Raw genomic sequence first — 25,081 nt, 5'->3', positions numbered from 1 at the left:
TGCCATCATCAGCAACGACCCCCATTTTTAACCTTGCAATGGAGGAAAGATCATTGAAGCAGCTGAAGATACCTGGGAGTAGGACACTATCCTGAGGATGGTAGCCATGTCCTTGGGACTGGGTTGATTGGACACCAACAGTCACACTGTTGTGCTTGGTATGGCCGGTAGAAAATTTTACTTCCTGATTTCCATTGAATTAAATTTTACTAGGGCTCCTTGATGTCAAAAGCAGTAACTCTCACTTCATCTCTGAAATTCAGCTCCTTTGTCCATATTTGGAAGCTGAGTGGTCCTGGCGGGGAACCCAAATTGAGCATTGGCCAACAAGTAATTGATGATTAAGAGCTGTTTGTTTGCCAATAATACTACCTTTCACTTTGCTGTTTGAGGGTAGACGGATGTGGTAGTAATTGATCAGATCAGATTTCTCCTTTGTTGGGCAGGACACACCTGGGCAATCTTTCACTTTTTTGTGAGATGCCAGTGGCATCTAGAGGCAAGACTAGTTCCGGAGTACAAGCTCGACAGGTGGAATGTTGTTGAGACCTACACACATTGCATCCAGTGTGCAGAGCCTTTTTAAAATGTCAGTTGGAGCGTATCAGATTGGCTGAAGACTGGCATCTGTGATTAAGACACCAAGATCAATTATCAACTTGACACTTCTGAATGAAGCTGGTTGCAGATAGCTATGGGGTGTTGACTATAATGTATCATTCCCTTTGTATGACTATGTTAATCTGTGGGATAGCCCTCCTACTATTGGCACAAATCCGCAGATGTTCATGTGTAGGCCTTTGCAGGGTTGCCTGGACTGGGTGTGCCATTTTTACATCTGGTGACTGGAGGTCAGTTGCTGAGCCCCTTCAGAGGGTAGCAATCATAGAATAGAATAGAATCCCTACAGTGCAGAAGGAAGCCATTTGGCCCATCGAGTCTGCACCGACCACAATCCCATCCAGGCCCTATTCCTGCAACCTCACATATTTACCGTGTTAATCCCCTGACACTAGGGTCAATTTAGCATGGTCAATCAACATAACCCACACATCTTTGGACTGTGGGAGAAAACTGGAGCACCCGGAGGAAACCCACGCAGACACGGGGAGAATGTGCAAACTCCACACAGACCGTGACCTATGGTGGGAATTGAACCCGGATCCCTGGCGCTGTGAGGTAACAGTGCTAACCACTGTGCCACCTTGCCACCAAAGCACATTGTTGTGGATCTGGAATCACATAGGGATAGACTGGGTGAGCATGGAAAATTTATTTCTCTTCGTGAACTAAATGGGCCTTTATGACTTTTGTCAGCTTTTTAATTCCAGATTTATTTAAATAACTGGAGATATTTAGCTTTTGGATTACTCGTCCAGTAGCACAACTACTATGCAACTGTACCAGGGTAATTTAATAATCCATTTATGCTCATGCTTATTTAGTTAATGACTGTTGATTGCATTGCATCTAGATATGTATTTGTATTGCTGGTACAGCTTAATGCTTTTGAAGGTGCCCCATTTGTCCTCTACTGGGTTATTAATGAACAAACTCTCATAGTCACGAGTTTTGTATCCTGTGTTTTATTTGAGTGATTAAAAAACCAGGTCTAGAAATGCACTGCCTCCTATATTTTCACTAATGCCCAGGACCATGAAGAAGTCATGCATTTCATTTACCAAATCCAACTCTTAAACACTTTGATATTCTCAATATTTTTGGGGTATTTGAATTCTCTAGTAAAATAACTTCCCTGTTCTCGTATGGCAATCCTATCTTTCATTTTACTTCTGATCTTGCAATCTGTAGTCTACCCTTTAGAGTCTTTTTTTCAGAATTTCCTGTACATTTTCACCTGAAGAAATGCATAATAAAAGCCTCCTGTTTGGCACTTAACATTGAGATAATTCAAGCAGAAATGACTTGCTCCTGTTATTCAATGCCCAAATTTCTTTCGTACTCTGTGCCGGTACTTTGAAACTCCCATGGATATTCCTCTCTGTTCATGAGTATAGGTATATACTATATAACTTGTTGTGCACTAAACAACCATGGCAATGGGTACCAGGGCCGGAATTTTGCCGTCCCGCCCGCCACAGAAATCGGTGCGGGCGAGGGACCGCCCGTGGAAAGGTCCGTTGATTCGGGCGGGCTTTTCTGATTTTGGGGTGAGCGAGGCCAGAAAATCCTGCCCCAGATTGTGGAAAAGCTTACAACACAGTCAAAAAAGCACTGAAAAAGTCAGAAATGTTAGTACATTTCATCCTAATGTTGCCACTACAACTTGCCTGTGATGCATCGCCATACAGAGTTGGAACGGTGGTGTCACACATACTACCTTCTGGGGAAGAAAGACCAATAGCTTTTGCATCGTGTACTCTTAACGTGCTGAATCAAATTATGCACAGTTGGAAAAAGAAGCACTGAGCATTATTTATGGACTAAGAAAGTTTCATCAATACTCATATGGTCACATATATACTTCCCGAGACCACCAACCTTTGATAACCATATTCGGGTTGCACAAAGGCATTCCTTCACTTTCTGCCAGCAGACTTCAACAGTGGTTAATACTGTCAGCACATTTGTATGAAATCAAATGCCAATAGTCTGAAAGCCCTGCCAATGCTGATGCATTGTCACATTTACCTTTACCTGCTGGACACCTACCACCAAGTCGCATTTTAAATGTCTTTTACTTTTTGCAGATAGACAACATCCCAGTGACTGCTGCTCAAGTCCAATGACAGACCAGAAATGTTCCCGTAATGGGGAAGGGACTGGAAATGGTGTTAAAGGGGAAGATAGTGGGAACACACCCTGATTTAAAGCCATATGTTTCCAGGAAATTTGAATTGACTGTACAGGGCAGATGCCTGTTGTGGGGGAAAAGACTAATAGTTCCTCCAAACTTGTGACAAAGAATTTGGAGCAATTACATGAAGAACACTGTGAAAGAACTGGTGAGACACTACTTCTGGTGGCCTGGACCTGATGCCCAAATTGATGAAAAACCTGAACTGTGCCAGTCATCTGCACGGGTAAGGAACTTACTGCTGTTGTCCCTATTACATCCATGGGAGTGGCCTAAAATGCCTTGGCAATGTTTACGCAGAGTTTGAGGGTCCATACGAAGGGCACATGTTCTTGGTTGTCATTGATGCCCACTTGAAGTGGTCATAATGAAATCAAGAACTGTGGAACAAACCATCAAAAAGCTCAAAGATTTTCACCCGATTTGGGAAGACAGAACAAATTGTAAGTGATGGTGGACCACAATTCATAGCTCAAGAATTCAAAGACTATCTAAGGAAGAGTGGTGTCCAACGCACACAATCTGCCATACCACCCTTGGACGAAAGGTTTAGCTGAAAGATTTGCCCAATCCTTGAGGCATGCACCGAAAGCCTCCAAGGTTCATTAAATCACCCTTTAAATAGTTTCTTGGTGACATATCACAACACCACACATGCAACAACACAAAATGTGCCAGCTTTACTACTCAAGTAGAGAAAGCAGAGAATCACTTCCAATTTACTCATACCGTAGAAGATGTCTTAAATATTAGAACGCAATCAGCAGTCACAAATCCTATGACAGGAAGGTAGTTCAAAACTAGGCCTATTTCAGCAAGTAGAGCAAGTTTTGGCAAGCAGTTATATCACCAATGAGAAGTGGGTTCCTGCAACTGTCTTGGCTCAAACTGGTCCAATCTTGTGTACTGTACAAACAGAAGGTGAGTTTGTTTGGAGATGGCACACAAATCAGTTATTGGCTACACTCATGTTATCACCATCAGTGCCAGAACCACCTCGGGTTGTACCATCTTCCATTCCACCAGAGACTGCAACCGCGACTTTGGAACAATCAGCCGATCCTGAGATCACTGATGAATCTATTGCTATTAATCTACCTTCTGCTGAAGAGACTTTTACACAATCCAGGGTGGAAACACCTACTGCAAACCCTGAGAGTACCTCAAAAGTCAAGGACATTCGGATTCCTGAAGTGTGCAGGCACCCAGTATGCCAGATCCTCTTTCCTATTAACTGTTATAACTGCTGTGTAATAATAACTTGCCTGCCAATGTATATGCATGTTTTCTGATGAACTATGTAAGGATATCCTAGTTGTTTATTGTTATGGGACATTCGAAGCAAAGGGGGGAGGGATGTTATATATTCGAGTTATTGTGTGTTGCGTGGTCCCTTTAAGGGTTTGGTCATGTGGTCAGCCTGTGATGTAATTGGCTACCTGGTGGGCTTTATTCAGTCTAGACCCAGCCACTGTGGAGTAAACAGCTACATAATAAACCTGTTCAGTTGTTTCACCCAAAACCCACGTGCTATCACTTTCTATTCTTTTAATCCTGCAACAAACGGTACAAGTACAGCACTGTGTCCTACCAATCCCTCACACCCACTCAACTAATTTCATATCCATGTTGTTACTGTTTCTTTTATTCCATCAACTCTCACTTTGCTCACAAGTCCATTGTGCGCACTTTATTAAAGGCTTTTGGAAGTCCATGTACACCACATACGTGCATGGCCCTCATAAATCCTCTGTTAATAAGTCTGCACAGTGGTTAGCACTGCTGCTTCACAGCTCCAGGGACCCGGGTTTGATTCCCAGCTTGGGTCACTGTCTGTTCGGAGTCTGCACATTCTCCCCGTGTCTGCGTGGGTTTCCTCCGGGTGCTCCGGTTTCCTTCCGCAGTACGAAAAATGGGCTGGTTAGGTGCATTGGCCATGCTAAATTCTCCCTCAGTGTACTCGAACAGGCGCTGGAGTGTGGCAACTAGGGGATTTTCACAGTAACTTCATTGTAGTGTTAATGTAAGCCTACTTGTGACAGTAAATAAACTTTTTTTAAGTAATTAGCCATAGTCCATCAAGGACCATTGACATTTCACTCCATTAGAGGGAGACAGATAATTGGTTATGTAGCCTGAGGGGGACCACCCACAAACATGGGGCAAGGTGAGGAGGCAGGTCTCCATGAACTACCATAACTGGTACCCTCATCAAAAAACTAAATACATTTAGTTCAACATGATTTACCCTTAACAAACCCGTGTTGGCTTTCCTTAATGAATCACTTTTGTCCATGTGACTGTTAAATTTTGACTAATTAATTATTTTTAAAAGCTTCCCTATCATTGAGGTTAAACTGACTGACTTGTAGTTGTCGGACTTATCCTTACACTTTTTCTTGAGCAAGGATTTGCAATTTTCCAATCCTCTGACAGCACCTTGTATCTAAAGAGCATTGGAAAATCCGTTCCGAAGAAAAGTTATATTGAACTCGGAATGTTTCTCTCTCCACAGATGGCACTGTTTACTGATAAATGAAGAGTACTGTTTAGGATACATTCAGAGGGTGCGATACCCATTGCATTGGGAAGCATTGAATGGAAACAGTTTCCAAATGGTGCCGTCAAAATCTTGTACAGGCAAATCATAGAATCCCTACAGTGCAGAAGGAAGCCATTTGGCCCATCGAGTCTGCACCAACCACAATCCCCACCCAGCCCTTATCCCCATGACCCCACGTATTTACCCTGCTAGTTCCCCTAACACTAAGTGGCAATTTAGCACTCAATCTAACCTGCACATATTTGGACTTTGGGAGGAAACTGGAGCACCCCGGAGGAAACCCACGCAGATACGAGGAGAATGTGCAAATTCCACACAGACAGTGACCCAAGCCAGGAATCGAACCCAGGTCCCTGGCGCTGTGGGGCGTGCTGCTGTGGGGCGCCACTGTGGCGCCGTGGGGTGCCAAACTGAGACCATAAACTGTAAAACATTTATTTAAAGCCTATGATACCTGACTTTTGTTAAAAGTTAACCAGGGGGAAATCCACTTCAATTGCAAGTCCTACTTGCAATCAATGAATGAATGGCCATCAGCTATGCTGCACTCCATGTAAAATGATCAGTGCTAAATGGCATCATACATTGTGAATGATACTTGTAGCATTTAAACAAAGCTGGAGTAAAAATCTGTTGGAACTTTTCTATCTACTCAGATCTATTTTTCTGATTGTGAATTTATCCAAGTTGTACGAGCAGAAAAATAATCAAGTCAACCCTGTAAGGAAATGCAGTTTTACCTAAAAATAGTAAATTTGTATTTTTGTGATTTTTAAAATTTAAAATTGCTTCTGTGCTATCCTGCAAAATGCACACACAAGCCCCACTGCAATAGATCTTTGAGGATTCAAAAAGTGCAACTTAATATTTTCTTTTTCTCAGAGTCTTTACCCTAATAATGTGGTAAATAGTTGTCAGTTCGATACTGGTGGAAAGATAACAATTAATTATCTGTTGTTAGTGGATAAAGGGTATAAGTTCTTGCTTCAAAACATTGATAGCCAAGTTACATTTGCTTTTGCAAAGGCTTATACAATTTAACCCTCTCCTGTAAAAGGTTTTAAATCAATAGCTTCTAAATTCTTTCAGATAATCAGACATATTGATGCCAGAATGCATAGCTGGTGAGTTGTGAAGGACTATGAGAATGGTTTGGTGGTTTGCACTGAAAACATTAGCCATTGACGCCATGGACAAGTTGGGCCAAAGGGCCTGTTTCCATGCGGTAAACCTCTATAACTCAATTATCTGATTTATTGATTATTCACATGACAGCCTCTAGCTTTTCACACCACATTTACATCAACTTCAACATGTGACATGCACATTCATAATTCCAAGCGAAAGGAAAGACCGGGATAGATTTACACTTCACTGCTGGGTGTTTGTAAAATCCAGCACATGACCTGGTTGCTGGCCTTCTGCCTGCCCCTGACCTGTCTCCAATTTTACATAGGATGACGGAAGCATTGGGCAGCCTGCCCATCCATGGGCCTATTGAGGCTCTTAAGTAGCCAATTAATGGCCACTACAGTGTTATCCTGTAGCGGGGAGGCCTATGCCAAGCAGATAGCCCTCTGCTTTTATTGGTCAGGCCGGTGTTGGGCAAGGAGGGGGGGGGTCCCTGTGACACAGCCCTGAGCCCACTGGAGGTGCCATCCTATTCACCCCTCCATTCTGCCTCTTAAACCTGCAACCCCCCCTCACTGGGCCCTGCCAGCCAGGCCCCACCAATACCCTGGACTTGCCTTCAGTCCAGGCTCCATAATTCCATCCTTTGGTGACTGGCTGTAGTCCCAGCAGTGGACACGGGTTGAATCTGGAGCTGCTGCAACTATAGAGCGACCAGCCAATCAGTTTGGCTGGCAGATCTTTCAGGCGGGACTTTATTCTCAGATTGCGGCGGCTGTCTCACCCAGCGTAAAATGGCTAATAAAGCTGGCTTTATCGTGCTCTTTTTAGTTGGAGAATGGTGGGAAGGCAGGGAACATGGTGCCCCATAAAATGCAGTCCCAGATCTCTCATGGACACACTATTTTCAAACTAGGTAAGTATTTTACTGCTGCTCAGGTTGTTGCAAAAGCAGTTAGAAAGTGGAAATATAATTTGCAAATCGGATCTGTGATCTGACTTCTACTATGGCACCTCTAGTCTTTGAGATGATAAACTTTAGCTGGTGAAAAACCATATTTTAAAAGTGTTCGGCCAACCTGCAATCTGAACACTTGGCAATATCTAAGCAATGTGCCGAACTTTGTTGCTGAATTCTGTGCAAGTTACAAGTGTCACTTCAATCTGGCAACTGAGCATTACAACAGCAGCTGAAGTAAAGCTGTTCCTAAGGAATAACTGTTTTGAGACTGGGCTGTTCTGTACTGCACATTAGGTGTGGGATTAGGCAGCTGTAGACATACTAGTGCTTAATACTTGTTTATTAGTATTACTTCTAAACAGGTTACAGACGAGGTACATAACTCTTGGGCATGATTCCAATCTCTCTCTCTCTTACACATGACTGACTAGTGTCAATGGTACATCATCATCTACGTCATCTATTGGCGTATCCCATCTATTAACCCTTCATACTTCAATAACAGCAGCAATTCGGCTGCCACGTGATTTGTCATTATATTGCAAGTTCCAAATAACTTGACACAGAGCCTTAACACTTAATGTGGTTAGAGCCAAGGATTTTTGGTAATCTAAGCAGCTGTTTTGTTTGGCAGCAAAATCTTGGGTTAACTGTTAATGAATAAGAAGGGTTTAGATGATTGTGGTTTTCTGTTGCAATTCAGGTGATTAGCATACCAGGAAGAAGTTAATTTTTGTGCTCATGTTTTGGCCATATCATTGGCCAACATGCAACAGTTCTTCCTTGCAACACCTGCAAAGCATCTATTCCGTGTACTTTACATGCTTTCACAAAGCTTTACTGTCTTGATCTGACAACTCACGGCATTTTGTTGCAGTATCGCTTTGGCATTACATTGTGGAGAACCCCACCTCCTTTATTTACCACTTTGCTGTTACTTATGAACACTTGAAGGGTAAATAAGTAAGGAAAATGTTAGATTGCATCCTACTCCAGTAAATGAATAAAGAATGCTAAGGTCACAAACCATAATATTTGTTGTTTTTTTTGTGCTGTGTAAAAACAAAAGTGTAACATCACCTCACACTTTTTTCTATAAGCAGAAATGGGTTCTAAAAAACCTGCCGCCTCAAAACAGAAATTCTTTGTGATGGGGAAATTATAGAATTGACCGTCAGAGCATAGCTAATATTGTGTGTGTTCCTTGGAATAAATGTTTTCAGTTAACCCTCTTGAAATAAGTTGATTTTTATAATCTAGGGGACGTTTACATTTTGGAAATTTGATGCTTTGCTGCGTTATTAACTGCTGGGGACAGGTTTGTTTGACACCATTCTTTGTCAGTTGTTTCATTGTCTGAAATCTTCCTGATGAATGGATTGCTTTTTGAGCTTAAAGGTATATCAGCTTAATTTTTTTATGATGCAGCTGTATGCCAACAAATGTCGGCTTCTGTCAGGTCTGTCTTTAAATCTGAAGTTGTTTGTCCCCATTCTTTTGTGCTTTGCTGAGGAACCTATTTTAGCATAATTTCTATCCCCATACTGCACTCATTTTCCTGTGGGTCCTGCGCTGCAACGAGAGTCTCACAGTAATGCTTTCATTCATCCGTTGCTGTGCCAAGTAGGATAGTGGGATTGAATTTCTTTCCCTTCTTTATCGGGCTCCCACTATGGCAGGAGTTTTGTGTTCAGCTCTGAAAAAAAGTCACAACCTTAGTTGGGAAATCCCACTTGACCATGTAAGATGCTGAAGATCTTTTACAACATCAGCAATATCAGAAATGTTAGGATCAAGGGTGGGAGTCCTCTATGTTGACTTTTTCTATTCTCCCATTCGCTCAAATCCGTGAACTTTTCCATCTTTTTTGCCCCTGACTCGCTAAGCTCATCTAATCAGAGAAATATTCCTCCTTCTCCCTTGACTTTTTCCCCACTAAGTTATTTACTTACTCCTGTGTTTGTCCGCATCATTAGTGGCTTCCTTTGTTGTAGTACAGCATCTCTCAATTTGATTATTGATGCACCATTTTCAGAAAATCTACCTGCAACCCATCTGCCCAGTTTTGTCTTCATTTCACCTAAAATGACCCGTTTGAATTTCTTCAATTTGGCTTTTGCCCTGCCCTTAGCACCAAGCTGCCTTGATCAAAATCATGAATGACATCTTCTAGAACTGTGCCCATGGTGGTATATCCCTCCTTTTTGTCTTTGACTAGATACGGTCTAAGGAGATCCATCAAAGATGCCAAAAGACAGTACCGGGGCAAGCTAGAGTCCCAGGCTAGCCACATGGACTCCCGCTGACTATGGCAAAGTTTGTCAGACATAACGAGCTACAAGATGAGAGCTTGTAAGATCGCCGGCTCTAATGCACCCCTCCCTGATGAGCTCAATGCATTCTACGACCATTTTGAGCAAGAGGTCAGCGAGATCACACCCTCCACCCTGGAAACCTCAGATGAATCTGTATCTGAGGTCACCACCGCAGATGTCAGAGCAGCTTTCTCGAAGGTCAACCCATGGAAAGCGACTGACCCGGATAGGGTACCTGGACGTGCACTCAGATCCTGCGCGGGTCAGCTGGCGGGAGTATTTGCAGACATCTTCAACCTCTCTTTACAACAATCTGTGGTCCCGATCTGCTTCAAGAAGACGACCATCATCCCAGTACCAAAGAAAAGCCAAGCAGCGTGCCTTAATAACTATCGTCTGGTTCCTTCGACATCCATAATTATGACGTGCTTCGAAAGGGTAGTCATGGCATGAATCAGTTCCGGCCTCCCGAACTACCTGGGTCCACTACAGTTTTCCTGCTGCCGCAACAGGTCCACAGCAGATGCCATCTCCCTGGCCCTGCACTCAACCCTGGAACACCTAGATAACAAAGGCACCTATGTCAGACTCCTATTTATTGACTACAGCTCAACCTTCAACAACATTATTCCTACAAAACTCATCTCCAAACTCTGTGGCCGGGGCCTCAGCTCCTCCCTCTGCGACTGGATCCTGAACTTCCTAACCCACAGACCACAATCAGTAAGCCAACAACACCTCCATGATCATCCTCAACACCGGTGCCCCACAAGGCTGTGTTCTCAGTCCCCTACTATACTCCTTATAAACCTAGGACCGTGTGGTCAAATTCCCTTCCAATTCGATTTTCAAGTTTGCTGACAACACCACTGTAGTGGGTTGGATCTCAAACAATGATGAGACAGAATATAGGAATGAGATAGAAGAACTGGTGCAGTGACAATGATCTCTCCCTCAGTGTCAACAAAATGAAGGAGATTGACATCGAATTCGGGAAGCATAGTGGAGTACATGCCCCTGTCTACATCAACAGGGACGAAGTAGAAATGGTCGAGAGCTTCAAGTTTTCAGGTGTCCAGATCACCAACAACCTGTCCTGGTTCCCCCATGGCAACACTATAGTTAAGAAAGCCCACCAACGCCTCTACTTTCCCAGAAGACTAAGGAAATTTGGCATGTCAGCTACGGCTCTCACCAAATTTTACAGATGCACCATAGAAAGCATTCTTTCTGGTTGTATCACAGCTTGGGTATGGCTCGTGCTCTGCTCAAGACCACACGTAATTATAGAAGGTTGTGAATATAGCCCAATCCATCATGCAAACCAACCTCCCTCCATCGATTCTGTCTACACTTCCCGCTGGATCTGACCTTGCCATGTTCCTTTTCTTCGCCTGTCTGCTTGTCCGTATCATCTGAGAGAATTGGGCCAGCTTCCACGGTTAAATTAATGACATCTGGGTCTTTCCCTAATCCACATTCCATGGCCCTACAACTATTTCCTTGTCAGACATTGTCCGGATGAGGCAGAATTTCTTCTGTCTGAATGCTGGGAAGACTGAAGTTGTCTTTTTTCATCCAACATAAACTCTTCCCCTTCCCATTAGTTCTCCATACGTTCCAGTCATTTCTTTAGTCAGTTACAGCCCACACGATACCTTGGTGTTCAATTTGATATCAATATCCATGGTGCTAAAACCATGGTGCTTCTATCACCTTTAGATTTGACCCCTTTAGTGCACAGTGTCTTGCTTTTTCATCCTCTATTTACCATGAACTCCAATTTATCTAAGGCTTAGACACCTAAATCCTGTCCTACAGCAAAGCATCCCTCTTGATCTATATCGGTTGCACCTTAATCCCTTTCTTTATGATCTCATCCTTCTTCTACCTTTGTATTTCCTCCCACACCATTCATTCCTGTACTGGGATTGGTGAATTATTTTGTAGCCTTGCACCTTATCATTGCAGCGCCTTCTGCTACCGTAGCCTTTTCTTTGGAACTGTCTCCTAAATCCTCAACATCTCCACCTATAAAAGTTGTTTTAAAACTATTCTTTTTGTTAAAACATTCGGGTAACCACTCCTAACTTTCCTATCATATTTCCATTTCTTTAACTTACTGTTTTTGTCTTTCTCTCTCTCTCCCTTTATTCCAAGTGCCTAGTAAGGTTTCTCTGTTAGAAGTACTGCAAAATGTGAGTTGTTGTTTCGATTGTTTGGCCACTTCATACTTGTCACTTTCTGGTCTTTAAGGCAGCTTTTTAATAATAATGTAGTTGTATCTTCAATAATGACTTGGAGTACATCATACTATGGTTGTTCTAGTGTATGCAGTGCTGCAGTTCTTGGTTATATTACCTGTCACTGACATCTTTGAATCAGATTCCAGTTTTGATCAAGGGTACTACCAAGACTGTAATGGGCAGAATACCATGTTGAAGGTGACCAGCTCATGCTTGCACTTCATTGTAAAAAGGCAACAATAACCATTGGCCTTCCCAAATGGAAAGAAAATTGGACAACCTCTCTTTGGATGATGATCCCCTTTGCAGATTACTGCTAAGTGGAAAAAAAACAAAATGTCCACGAGTTTTTTGCTTCATTGTCATGCCAGCCTCAAGAATTGAAAGCTTATTTTAGGCTAAGTGTCTCAATTAGCAGAATATTTTTGGAAATTCATAAAATCTGTGCTCTTATCCTATGCAGCCATCCAAGGCACCATCCGACTTAAACAAAAGTGAGAGAAAGAGAAAAATGCAATAAACTTAATGAAATTGTCACCCTTTTTAAGTTATAGGATTGTTGATGGAGAGAAAAACCTAATCGTTGATTTATAGAGTTTGTTTAGTGGTTAACAGTGGTATAATGTAAATGTTTCACCTTGTTACATTGTAGCCTTGTTTTCCAAGCTACGTTTTTAGTTCCAGATAAACCACAACCTTTGCTTGCTCTGACGTACACAACATTTTACCAGGTGAGCATAAGTGTTCACCTTTGTAGGACTGCCAATACTCAACAGTGCTTTGGCTGTGTTTATAACATTACTTTTTATCAACTTCTGAAATGCAAGGTCACATTTTGGAAAGTTTCTTAGTCCTTCACTGTAGCTTCATATTTTCTCAGACTGAGGCTTTGAAGCAGTTAATTGTAACAGTTAACTTTTAAATAAAACCTGACTCATCTAGCCAGTTTAAAGCAGCACAAAAGAGCATAAAATAGGAGCAGAAGTAGATTATTTATCTCCTTGAGCCTGTTTTGTCACTCAATATGACCATGGCTACTGGAAATCTGCCTTAACTCCACATTCTTGCTCACTCCCTTAAATTCCCGAGAGGTAAAAAAAATCTATGACCTCTCGAGCCTGTTCCTCAATTCATTGGGATTATGGTTGATCTTGGCCATAGCATCCTTTGCTATACCCATATCCCTTGATTTCCTTATTATCCAAAAATTTGTCAATCTCAGACTTGAATGTACATTAGGACTAAGCATCTGTGGTAGAAAATTCCAAAGATTCACAACCCTTTGAAGATAAATTTCTCCTCCTCTTAGTCCTAAATAGCCCACCAGTTGTTTGGATTCTGTGAGCCCTAGTTCTGGACTCCCCAGGTAGGGGATGCATTTTCTGAACCTCCACCCTTTTGAGCCTCCTAAGAATTTTTTACGTTTTCGTAAGATCGCCTCTTATTCTTTTCAAATTTAGGCCTGGTCTGCTCAATCTCTGCTCATAGCACAATATCCTCGTTCCAGGAATCAGTCCAGTGAAATTTTGTTGCACTTCCTCTAAGGCAAATATGACCTTGCTTGGGTAAGGAGGCCAAAAATATACACAGTACTTCAGGTGTGATTTCACCAAGACCTGATGCTATTGCAGTAGGACTTATTTACGTTTATATGTCAACCTCTTTGTAATAAAGGGTAACATATAATTTGTTTCCCTAATTGCTTGCTGTACCTGCATGTTAACTTCTTTTGATTTGTGTACAAGGACATCAAGGTCCCTCTAAATACTAACATTTTCTAGTCACTCTTTTCTATTTTTCCTACCAAAGCAGATAGCTTCACATTATATTCTATCTCCATTTTCTTGCCCACTCACAACCTGTCCAAGTCCTTTTGCAGCCTCTTTGTGGTTCTGTTTTTTCTCCCTCCTTTACATTTGCTGCCTTCCACTGGGACAATTCTGGAGTCGAGGGAACTTTGGAAGATTAAAACAAATATTTCCATAGGCCACTCTTTTTAAATCCTCCAGTCGAACAAGCTATCAATCGGAGCCAAGGGGTTTGTCAGGTTTTCGTTTCAATAGTTTCTCCAGTACCATTTCTTGAGTAATGCTGAAATCCTTACGTTCCTCACACAATCCTTTGGTTAGCCATTACTTCTGGATTTTCTTTGGTCTTCTACTGTGAAGACCAACCAAAGTTAGCATTTAACATCTCTGGTTCAGTTGCTTTGTGGATTCTGGGCTCAAATTCCACCTTAGAGAGGCGGACATCCACCTTGAATAGATTGATGTAGCAAATAGTCATGGACTTTGAAGACCACTTAGCTTCTGTGGTCTGGTCTTCCACAGATGTTTGGAAGAGTTGAGCCCTAGCCCTTTGTGTTTGGCAGTGGCATTTTGGAATTGGCATGTATCCTCCAATCTCATGATACTTGCATGCATCTCCTGAACCAATATAAATGGAATGCCAGAAAGACTGTTTTGGCAATAGATGAAGTGCTACAGAATGCAGCCAGGTCCTCAGGAACTTTTCCAAACTTGAATTCCGTTCCCCACATAAACAAGAGCAAACCATCACCAGCTTTGGTCAATGAGAGTGCATTTCCTTAGAGCAATAAAGTTATGGTATTGTGTTTGATCTATAGTTTTTTTAAAATTACAGCTTCGTAGTCTGCATTGTTAGAAACCATTGATATAGAGGATAAATGGTTTCAGTGTTCAATGTAGAATGAAGAAATTGATTAAGGGGAAAAACATCAGTTAGTACTTGAAGGCTTTTTCTGACTAAGGGTATTGAGGAGATCACTAAAACCGGACCTCTATGAACTACTATCTGCATTGCCTTCTGCTTCCCTCTCCTCTTATTTCTCTATCACCTTCATCCCATTCTTCCTCCTCCTAAATGTTTAGACTTGTTGTCATGTCTCTTACAACTCCCATCTTCTGTGTATTTGCCTGGACTATGCTGTAGAGAGCCATCAGAGTGACAGGGCCACAAGAATATTTTCTTTAAAGTGCCATGCATTTTCTCCACAGTGGTTCCATGATTCTCATTGTACCTGTGCTACTCAGACATGACGTGTTTTGCAGATGTGTCAATGGTCAATTGCGGAGGTGGTGTTCATCCTGTAGTCTGTTCTCCTCCTGACATTCCGAGATGAGTTGAAATGCAGGTGATGGACTGTGCCAGAGCTATGTAATTCTTCTGTGGTGATCACCTACCAATTGAATGTTGAAGTGCTGGCCTTTCCAGGTGGCAGAAGCTTTTGGTTAGTCATATGATGCCAAAGTGGCTGCATGAGTTCAGCCTATTATATCTTGGATATGAGGGAAGATGACCACCCCTGCAAATTCCAGAGTAATCTAGTGGCATAGCAATGTCACTGGCAAATCAAGGTTTCCAAGGGCAAAAGAGTAACAAGGAAGAGAGTAGGGCCTCTTAAGGATCAACAAGGTAATCTATGTGCGCATCCACAAGAGATGGGTGAGATCCTAAATGAATATTTCTCATCGGTATTTTCTGTTGAGAAAAGCATGGATGTTAGGGAACTTGGGGAATTAAATATTGATGTCTTGAGGAGTGTACATATTACAGAGAAGGAGGTGCTGGAAGTCTTAAAGCGCATCAAGGTAGATAAATCTGCGGGACATGGAGGTATATCCCAGGACGTTGTGGGAGGCTAGGGAGGAAATTGCGGGTCCCCTAGCCAAGGTATTTGAATCATCGATAGTCACGGGTGAGGTGCCTGAAGATTGGAGAGTGGCAAATGTTGGGCCTTTGTTTAAAAAGGGCTGCAGGGAAAAGCCTGGGAACTACAAGCCAGTGAGCCTCACATCTGTGGTGGGTAAATTGTTGGAAGGTATTTTGAGAGACAGGATCTACAGGCATTTAGAGATGCAAGGACAGTCGGCATGGCTTTGTGAGTGAAAAATCATGTCTCACAAATTTGATTGAGTTTTTTGAAGGGGTAACCAAGAAGGTAGATGAGGGCAGTGCAGTTGATGTTGTCTACATGGACTTTAGCAAGGCCTTTGACAAGGTACTGCATGGTAGGTTGGTGCATAAAGTTAAATCTCACGGGATCCAGGGTGAGGTATCTAAATGGATACAAAATTGGCTTCTTGACAGAAGCCAGAGGCTGGTTGTAGAGAGTTGTTTTTCAAACTGGAAGCCTGTGATCAGCGGTGTGCCTCGGGGATCAGTGCTGGGCCCACTGTTATTTGTCATTTATATTTATGATTTGGTTGAGAATATAGGGGGCATGGTTAGTAAGTTTGCAGATGACACCAAGATTGGTGGGATGGTGGACCGTGAGGAAGGTTATCTCCAATTGCAGCGGGATCTTGATCAATTGGGCCAGTGGGCTGACGAATGGCAGATGGAGTTTAATTTCGACAAATGCGAGGTAATGCATTTTGGTAGATTGAACCAGGGCAGGACTTACTCAGTTAATGGTAGGGCGTTGGGGAGAGTTACAGAACAAAGAAATCTAGGGGTACATGTTCATAGCTCCTTGAAAGTGGAGTCACAGGTGGACAGAGTGGTGAAGAAGGCATTCGACATGCTTGGTTTCATCGGTCAGAACATTGAATACAGGAGTTGGGACGTCTTGTTGAAGTTGTACAAGACATTGGTAAGGCCACACTTGGAATACTGTGTGCAATTCTGGTCACCCTATTATAGAAAGGATATTATTCAACCAGAAAGAGTGCAGAAAAGATTTACTAGGAAGCTACCGGGACTTGATGGATTGAGTTATAAGGAGAGGCTGAATAGACTGGGACTTTTTTCTCTGGAGCGTAGGAGGCTGAGGGGTGACCTCATAGAGGTCTATAAAATAATGAGGGGCATAGACAAGGTAGTCAATATCTTTTCCCAAAGGTAGGGGAGTTTAAAACTAGAGGGCATAGGTTTAAGGTGAGAGGGGAGAGATACAAAAGTGTCCAGAGGGGCAATTTTTTCACACAGGGTGGTGAGTGTCTGGAACAAGCTGCCAGAGGTAGCAGTAGAGGCGGGTACAATTTTATCTTTTAAAAAGCATTTAGATAGTTACATGGGTACGATGGGTATAAAGGGATATGGGCCAAATGCAGGCAATTGGGATTAGCTTAGGGGTTTTTAAAAAAATAAGGGCTGCATGAACAAGTTGGGCCGAAAGGCCTGTTTCCATGCTGTAAACCTCTATGACTCTATGACTCCAGGTCCAGTAGTCATCAGATCCTGTTGGTTAGCAGTAACAGTCTGACTGGTGAAGTGCAGTTACCACCTGCATTGGTCTTCAGAAATATCCAAGATATTAATTCTTGGCCTGTAGACACTGTGAACTAGCGAAGGCCTTCCATAAGCCTATTGCCTTCTAATAGGCACATGAAGAAGTCCCTGCTTTTCTTTTGATAGTGCCATTCTACTTCAAATAGTAAATTAATAGATTGAGTGGAACAATCTGATTTCTGAAGATTCAGGCTTCCAAGTGTACCCGTAATGATGTTTTCACTCATATTGTTCATTAGATTATGCACAATAGGAAGTGATGTTGATCATATTTTATGTCTTTATGTGATGCAGGAATGTGTTCCTGAGAACTTGGAACTAAAGAGGAAGGTTTTTCAAGACCTAGATGAGCTTATGAATGACCATGTGATTCTCGGCAGTTCAACCTCATGCCTTTTGCCTTCAAAATTGTTCAGTGGTCTTAAACATGTGAAACAGTGCATTGTGGCCCATCCAGTAAGTATTTGCGCAGTGCGCAACAGTGATACTTTGTATCTAGCTATTCAGTTGGTTGACAATCTACAATGAATGACTAAGTGTTTAATGGGGTTTGGGTTGTTTGCAATAACATTCCAATTGTAAATCAAATTGGGTTCTCTCCCTTCGGCACCCACGCTTCCTTCGGCACCCACCCTCCCTTCCGCACCCACGCTCCCTTCCGCACCCACTCTCATTCCAGATAGAAATCATAGAAACCCTCCAGTACAGAAAGAGGCCATTCGGCCCATCAAGTCTGCACCGACCACAATCCCACCCAGGCCCTACCCCCATATCCCTACATATTTTACCCACTAATCCCTCTAACCTATGCATCTCAGGACACTAAGGGGCAATTTTAACATGGCCAATCAACCTAACCCGCACATCTTTGGACTGTGGGAGGAAACCGGAGCACCCAGAGGAAACCCACGCAGACACGAGGAGAATGTGCAAACTCCACACAGACAGTGACCCAAGCCGGGAATCGAACCCAGGTCCCTGGAGCTGTGAAGCAGCAGTGCTAACCACTGTGCTACCGTGCAACATGGCTACAAGCAGAGCTGCCCCAAAATTCCTGGACACACATGTTGACTGGATGCTGAACGCTGTGGAGGAGTGCAAGGCCATCCTCTTTCCAAAGATTGGCAGGAAACTACCTGCCAATTTCTGTCAAGCCTGGGATGTGGTGGCAGAGGTGGTCAGCTCCAGCAGCATCACCAGGAGGACTGGACTTCAATGCCGCAAGAAAATGAATTACCTTTTATGAGTTGCAAGCATGAGTGTCCACCTGTCTGGCCCTGGCATCACTCCGTACTGGTGTCATTAGCCATGACCTTAGTGGGTAACCCTTGTCCCCCACCTTTCAGCCAAGGGTGCCTCTAAATGCCTCATTGTAGGCATCGTGCACACTCCCAGGGTAGCATGCATAGACATGCATGATGTGCAGCTGGTGGTGGCATACCGAGGGAGTGGAACACTTTCCTGTTTATGATGAGTGCCCCATGTTGAGACGGTGCTCGCAAGGTGACATGGGTGCTATCGACTGCCTTCTGAACCTGGGACATCCCAGCAAAGACAGAGAATCCTGCTGCCTGGGCATCTTGGTGGACCTGGTCCAGGTGGATGATGCCCGGACATGTATCTGTGAGGTGACAGATGCGCTGTGCTGATGGTTGAGAGATTCCGCACAGGTCCCCACTTGCGTCCCAGAAACACCCTATGGTGAGGGTGATCAGGGCAGCTGCTACTTACACAACCACCGGGAGCGGGTGTCCTCCTCCTCCTCTTGGTGCCAGATGTGCGAGAACCTGTGTTACACTGAGTCCCTGTGAGGGTGCAGTCTTTGGTGGCACATGGTGTTCAACAGCTCGTAATAAAACCAGCGCCTTCTGTAGCCTACAATATCGCTTCCCCCCCCCCCCCCCCCACCGATGGTCGGGCACCACTTGGGCCTCTGCAGCAGCCCTCTGATGATCCAGTGCCGCTCATGTAGTGCTGGTTCAAGCCTGGGTTGGCCCTGGCACTCTCACCACTCCCTATTTGCCTAGGCAGCAATCAGCAGGAATAATGCAAGCTGGCCTAGCTGTAGACCAATATTCACCTTCATTCTGAGGAAGTGGAAAGGAGGGCGAGACTGTCAGCAGGGTCATGCATTCTTTACCCCTCAAGACTTCCCTAATCCTATTGTGATCCAGCAAATGAAGGCTGACCATCCTTCACCATTTCTGCCACCCTCTCCTTATACTCCAACCCCCTTGAAATAAGGGCCAACATTCCATTAGTCTTTCTGATTACTCGTTGCACCTAATAAGAACATAAGAAATAGGAGCAGGAGTAGGCCATCTAGCCCCTCGAGCCTGCCCCGCCATTCAATAAGATCATGGCTGATCTGACGTGGATCAGTACCACTTACCCGCCTGATCCCCATAACCCTTAATTCCCTTACCGATCAGGAATCCATCCATCCGCGCTTTAAACATATTCAGCGAGGTAGCCTCCACCACCTCAGTGGGCAGAGAATTCCAGAGATTCACCACCCTCTGGGAGAAGAAGTTCCTCCTCAACTCTGTCTTAAACCGACCCCCCTTTATTTTGAGGCTGTGTCCTCTAGTTTTAACTTCCTTACTAAGTGGAAAGAATCTCTCCGCCTCCACCCTATCCAGCCCCCGCATTATCTTATAAGTCTCCATAAGATCCCCCCTCATCCTTCTAAACTCCAACGAGTACAAACCCAATCTCCTCAGCCTCTCCTCATAATCCAAACCCCTCATCTCCGGCATCAACCTGGTGAACCTTCTCTGCACTCCCTCCAATGCCAATATATCCTTCCTCATATAAGGGGACCAATACTGCACACAGTATTCCAGCTGCGGCCTCACCAATGCCCTGTACAGGTGCATCAAGACATCCCTGCTTTTATATTCTATCCACCTGAGTGGGTTCCTCCCAAATTTTGTGGAATCTACTCTAAAGGTATTAAGAAATAATTTGCTTTACAAAGATGTAAGACCTGCAACATAAAGCTTCATGCATTTGATAAAATAGCCTTTCTGACTTGCACTCCCAACACGTATGGTATTCCACCAAGAGCATGGAATTGCAGAATTGCCTGTCTTGAATATGCAGCAACACTTCGACGAAATTGTGCACCTCTTTCAATTCAAGCCATCGGCAGTATTTTATTGATGTGCAGCCTATATTTAAGTGTGGTTATGAAAATAAAGAATTGAGTTTTTTGATGTGGTTGGTGATAGGATGTTGTGGATAGATAATCCCAATATATTCTGGGTATTGCATGATGTTAGCTCAAATGTTTACTTGTCACCACCTGCAAATTTTGAAATGCGGCAAAATTGCTTTAATAAGAAAAGTTTGAAGAAAAGTTGTTGTTTGTGTTCTCAGGTGAATCCAACATACCATGTACCACTGGTTGAACTAGTTCCTCATCCTGAAACACACAGTGCTGTACTAGAACAAACCTATGCACTCATGAAAGATATTGGCCAGTCGCCAGTCAGACTGAACAAAGAGATTGATGGATTTGTCTTGAATCGAATTCAGTATGCGATCCTTGGAGAATCTTGGAGGCTTGTTAATGTAGGTATTGTCTCTCCTACAATTTATTGCATATTTAATGAGGATTTTTGAGTGTCAGAGCAGTTGTACAATTTGTGCAAACAATATTGAATACTGCAGATAAAGGCAAAATACTGCAGAAGCTCAGCAGGTCTGACAGCATCTGTGGAGAGAGAATAGAGCCAATGTTTCGAGTCTGGGCGGCCCTTTATCAGAGCTGACAGCAAAGAAAATCAAACAAAATTTATACTGGGGGGGGGGGGGGGGTGGTCGCTGTAATTGGACAAAGGGAAAGTAAATGAAGATGGGTAAAGGCTGAGAAAGGTGCTAAAAGTGTCCATTAAGTGATTGGAATGTGTGAATGGCAGAACAAAGGTACAGATTGTTAGGGGAATGTGCCAGTTGGTTCTGGGAGGGGGCGGGTGGTGGTTGGAGGCAAGGTGGAGAGCGAGATTTCAAAAGTGGAAAAATTAAATAAGAATAAAGAGTGAGAGAAACGGATGAATGAGATGAAACAAAGACATTTAAATAAATAAATGTCCATCCTTGGTCTCTTGCAATGTTTAAGTGAAGCTCCACGAAAACTGGAGGAACAGCACCTCATCTTCTGACTGGACACTTTACAACCTTCGGGACTGAATATTGAGTTCAACAATGTCAGAGCATGAACTCTCGCCTCCACCTTCACGCCATTTCCATTTATTTTATTTTATTTCATTTCTTCTTTTCATCTCATTCATCAATTTGTATCACTTTTTATTCTTTTTATTTTCCCACTTCTGAAATCTTGCTCTCCACCCCGTCTCCATTTCTCAGGTAGTCCCCTAACAATCTGTACCTTTGTTCTGCCATTCACACATTCCAATCACTTAATGGACATTTTTAGCACCCTTGTCAGCCTTTATCATCATCGTTTACAGTCCCTTTTTCCAATTACAGCACTCCCCCACCCTCGTAGTATAAATGTTGTCTCATTTTCTTTGCCTTCAGCTCTGACGAAGGGTCATCCAGACTTGAAACATTCACTCTATTCTCTTTCCACAGATGCTGTCAGACCTGCTGAGATTTTCCAGCATTTTCTGTTTTTGTGTGAGTTGAATGTCACAAGTCCAGGGGTCTGTGTATGGCTAAAAATTATAAACGTTGGCATTAAGATGTTAGTGCATACATTTAATCGCAAAGCAGGTTGGTGCCTCCAGTACATTGTGCCGCAAAATGGTAAGCTTCTCTCTTGCAGGTTTCTGAGATCAGACACTTTCTCACTCAAAGATAGAAAACCTGAGCCTTGAATCTCTTGTGCAGCTTCCAGGAGCCAATTAGACTGCTGCTACATGATAGCTGAGTGACTTGGAAAAAATAAATTTGAATATAATGCAATAATATTTTATTAGACTCATCTGCTTTTGTTCCTTCAGAGGTATTACAACAATGGGTGGCACAGTGGTTAGCACTGTTGCCTCTCAGTGCCATTCGATTCGATTCCCGGCTTGTGTCTGTGTGGAGTTTGCACGTTCTCCCCTTATCTGTGTGGGTTTCCTCCCACAGTCCGAAAGACGTGCTGGTTAAGTGCATTGACCCGAACAGGCGCCGGAGTGTGGCGACTAGGGGAATTTCACAATAACTTCATTGCAGTGTTAGTGTAAGCCTTACTTGTGATTAATAAATAAACTTTTACTAATGATTGGGTAATTTCAAAGAACAAGTTCCAAGATCCTCCTCCTCATCTCTTTAATAAACTTAGTTTGTATTATTTAGAGAATTTTCTGCAGTTCAGATGTCCTACACTGCACTCTTCTTTCCTCAGGGTTTGAATTATTAATAGTTCTCTGCTTTCCCCATCAGATTCGAATCTTTCAGGCACTCTATTCCTGTACTCTAAAATTCATCTTCATAACCACAAGTTAAGTTGTAGCAGTTGGTTGTTTTTCCAGTATTCTTGTGTGTGATGATGTCATTGGCAATGCCAGCATTTGTTGCCCATCTCGAGTTGCCTTTGAGAAGGTGGTGGTGAGCTGCCTATCTGAACTGCTGCAATCAATCTGGTGTAGGTACACCCACAGTGTTTTGACCCAGTGACAGTGAAGGAATGGTGATATAGTTCCAAGTGAGGATGGTATGTGGCTTGGAAGAGAACTTGCAAATGGAGGAGTTCCAATGTGTCTGTTGCCCTTGTCTTCTAGGTGGTAAGGGGTTGCAGGTTGGGAAAGAGCTGTTGAACGAGCCTTGGTATGGTGCTGCAGTGCATCTTATAGATGGTACATGGCAGCTGCCATCGTGGGCTGGTAGTGGAGGGGATGATCGTTTAAGGTGAAGGATGAGGTGCCACTCAAGGTTGCTTTGTCCTTGGTGTCAAGATTCTTGAAAGTTGTTGGAACTGCACTCATCCAGACAAGTGGAGAATATTCTATCACACTCCAAACTAGTGCCTCGTAGATTGTGGACAGGCTTTGGAGAGTCAGGAGATCAGTTACTTGCCACAGAATTCCCAGCCTCTGAACTGCTGTTGTAGCCACAGTATTTAAATGGTTGGTCCAGTTTAGTTCCTGATGAGTGACTAATACCCCCTTCGCAAAACTTGTGGTGATATTGAGGTATTTATACATGGAAAAAATGTAAATATAGTTACTGTTGTAATGTGAAGCTGTTAACTGGAACATCACAGCAGTTTTCCATGTCACAAATATATCTTACCTCAGGCTAATACAAGAAGGACATAATTTACTGGAACAGTTTTTGGAGACTAAATGAATGCTGGTGTCCACCCAGAATAAGTGCTACTTTTTATTTTACCCTGCTGAAGAAAGTCGTCCCTTTGTTCCTTGCCTCTCTCAAGTTCTGCACCACATTCCTGAATTTGTCATGGTCATGTAGCCTTCTTAATGAGCAACAACTGGATAAAAAAAATTTATTTGGAAAGAAAAATACAATTTTTTCTTCTAGATTTACTGGCATTCTGTAAAGTAATAGGGTGATTATTCATAAATTTTAATACATCTTGGTTTGCCATACAGACGGCAAATGCAGTGCCTGAGCTAAGCGTCAGGGACCCAGGTTTAATTCCAGCCTTGGGTGTCTGTGTGAAGTTTGCACGTTCCCCCCCATGTCTCGTGGGTTTCCTCTCACAGTCCAAAGATGTGTGGGTTAGGTGGATTGGCCATGCTAAATTGCCCCTTAGCGTCCAAAGATGTGTAGATTAGGTGAATAAGCCATGGTTATGGGGCTCGGGTGGGTGGGATGCTCTTTCCGAGAGTCGGTGTAGACTCGATGAGAGGAATGGACTCATTATGCGCTGTACGGATTCTATTCTAAGAACTTAAAACATGGTGGTAACTTTTCCATGCTAACAATGTGGAGAATGCCAGTCTATCAGCAGGCAGAAAGGCCAGAGAGTAGGAAATTGGGAACCAATCAGAGTCGGAGAGTGGATATGGGGAACAGAGTCAGAGATGTGAAGTTTACAATTGTGAGATATAGAGCAGAGAATTATACATTAAAAACTTATTTTGGAAATTTATTTTCCAAGTGATATCCTATCCTCATATATATCCTGAACGTGAGGCTTCCTCCCTGCTTTTTCATCGAGCTCCATGCATGGTCAGCTGTTTTTCTTGCTCCTGGCTCATCTTTCCCTACTTGGCAGCGCATCCACTGTGGACATTACACCCAGTTAAATGTCTTACAGCAGAACAGGAGTCTGAAACGGTAAGTGCTTTTCAATTTTAAATCATAACATAGGTTGCTGCTGTCCTAGTCTGTCCTTCCCATGATCACAATCCACTTCTCCCCAGTCCCACATTTATATTGACCAGGTCAGCCATCAGGCCATCTGATATGTGCAAGTCTGGAGCTGGCAAACAGACAGATGGACCTGATTTAATATTGCATCTGAAAGGTGCCATCTCAGTATTCCTCAGTATTACACCATCAACCCAGATTGTATGCCCAAATCACCAAAAAGGGCTTTGACCTACAGATTACTAATTCAAAAGTGAGAATGCGATCGAGTGATTACCAAAGATGTGCGGGTTAGGTGGATTGGCCATGATAAATTGTCCATTAGTGTCAGCGGGATTAGCAGGGTAAATATATGGGGTTACCGGGATAGGGCCTGGGTGGGATCATTGTATGATTCTATGATTAAGATTAACACTGACCACTGCCTGCTAATCTGCTTTACTACAGGACTTAGAGTCATAGAGTCATAATCATAATCATAGAGGTTTACAGCATGGAAACAGA

General features: G+C 43.2%; 1 protein-coding gene across 2 annotated transcripts in view; it reads left to right on the top strand.

Annotated features, from left to right (window-relative positions):
* The window catches only part of cryl1 (crystallin, lambda 1), a 70,899-nt gene that overhangs the window by 28,751 nt on the left and 17,067 nt on the right, over positions 1–25,081 (top strand). For both annotated transcript variants that reach the window (XM_078222105.1, XM_078222106.1), the window contains exons 5-6: positions 17,582–17,743; positions 20,669–20,863. In XM_078222105.1, the coding sequence (XP_078078231.1) occupies positions 17,582–17,743; positions 20,669–20,863 (357 nt within the window). The remainder of the gene's footprint in view (positions 1–17,581; positions 17,744–20,668; positions 20,864–25,081) is intronic.

Source organism: Mustelus asterias, chromosome 10 (genome assembly GCF_964213995.1).
Source record: "Mustelus asterias chromosome 10, sMusAst1.hap1.1, whole genome shotgun sequence".
Classification (NCBI taxonomy): domain Eukaryota; kingdom Metazoa; phylum Chordata; class Chondrichthyes; order Carcharhiniformes; family Triakidae; genus Mustelus; species Mustelus asterias.
The sequence above is the reverse complement of the archived record's forward strand: the minus strand, read 5'-3'. Positions and strand labels throughout refer to the sequence as shown.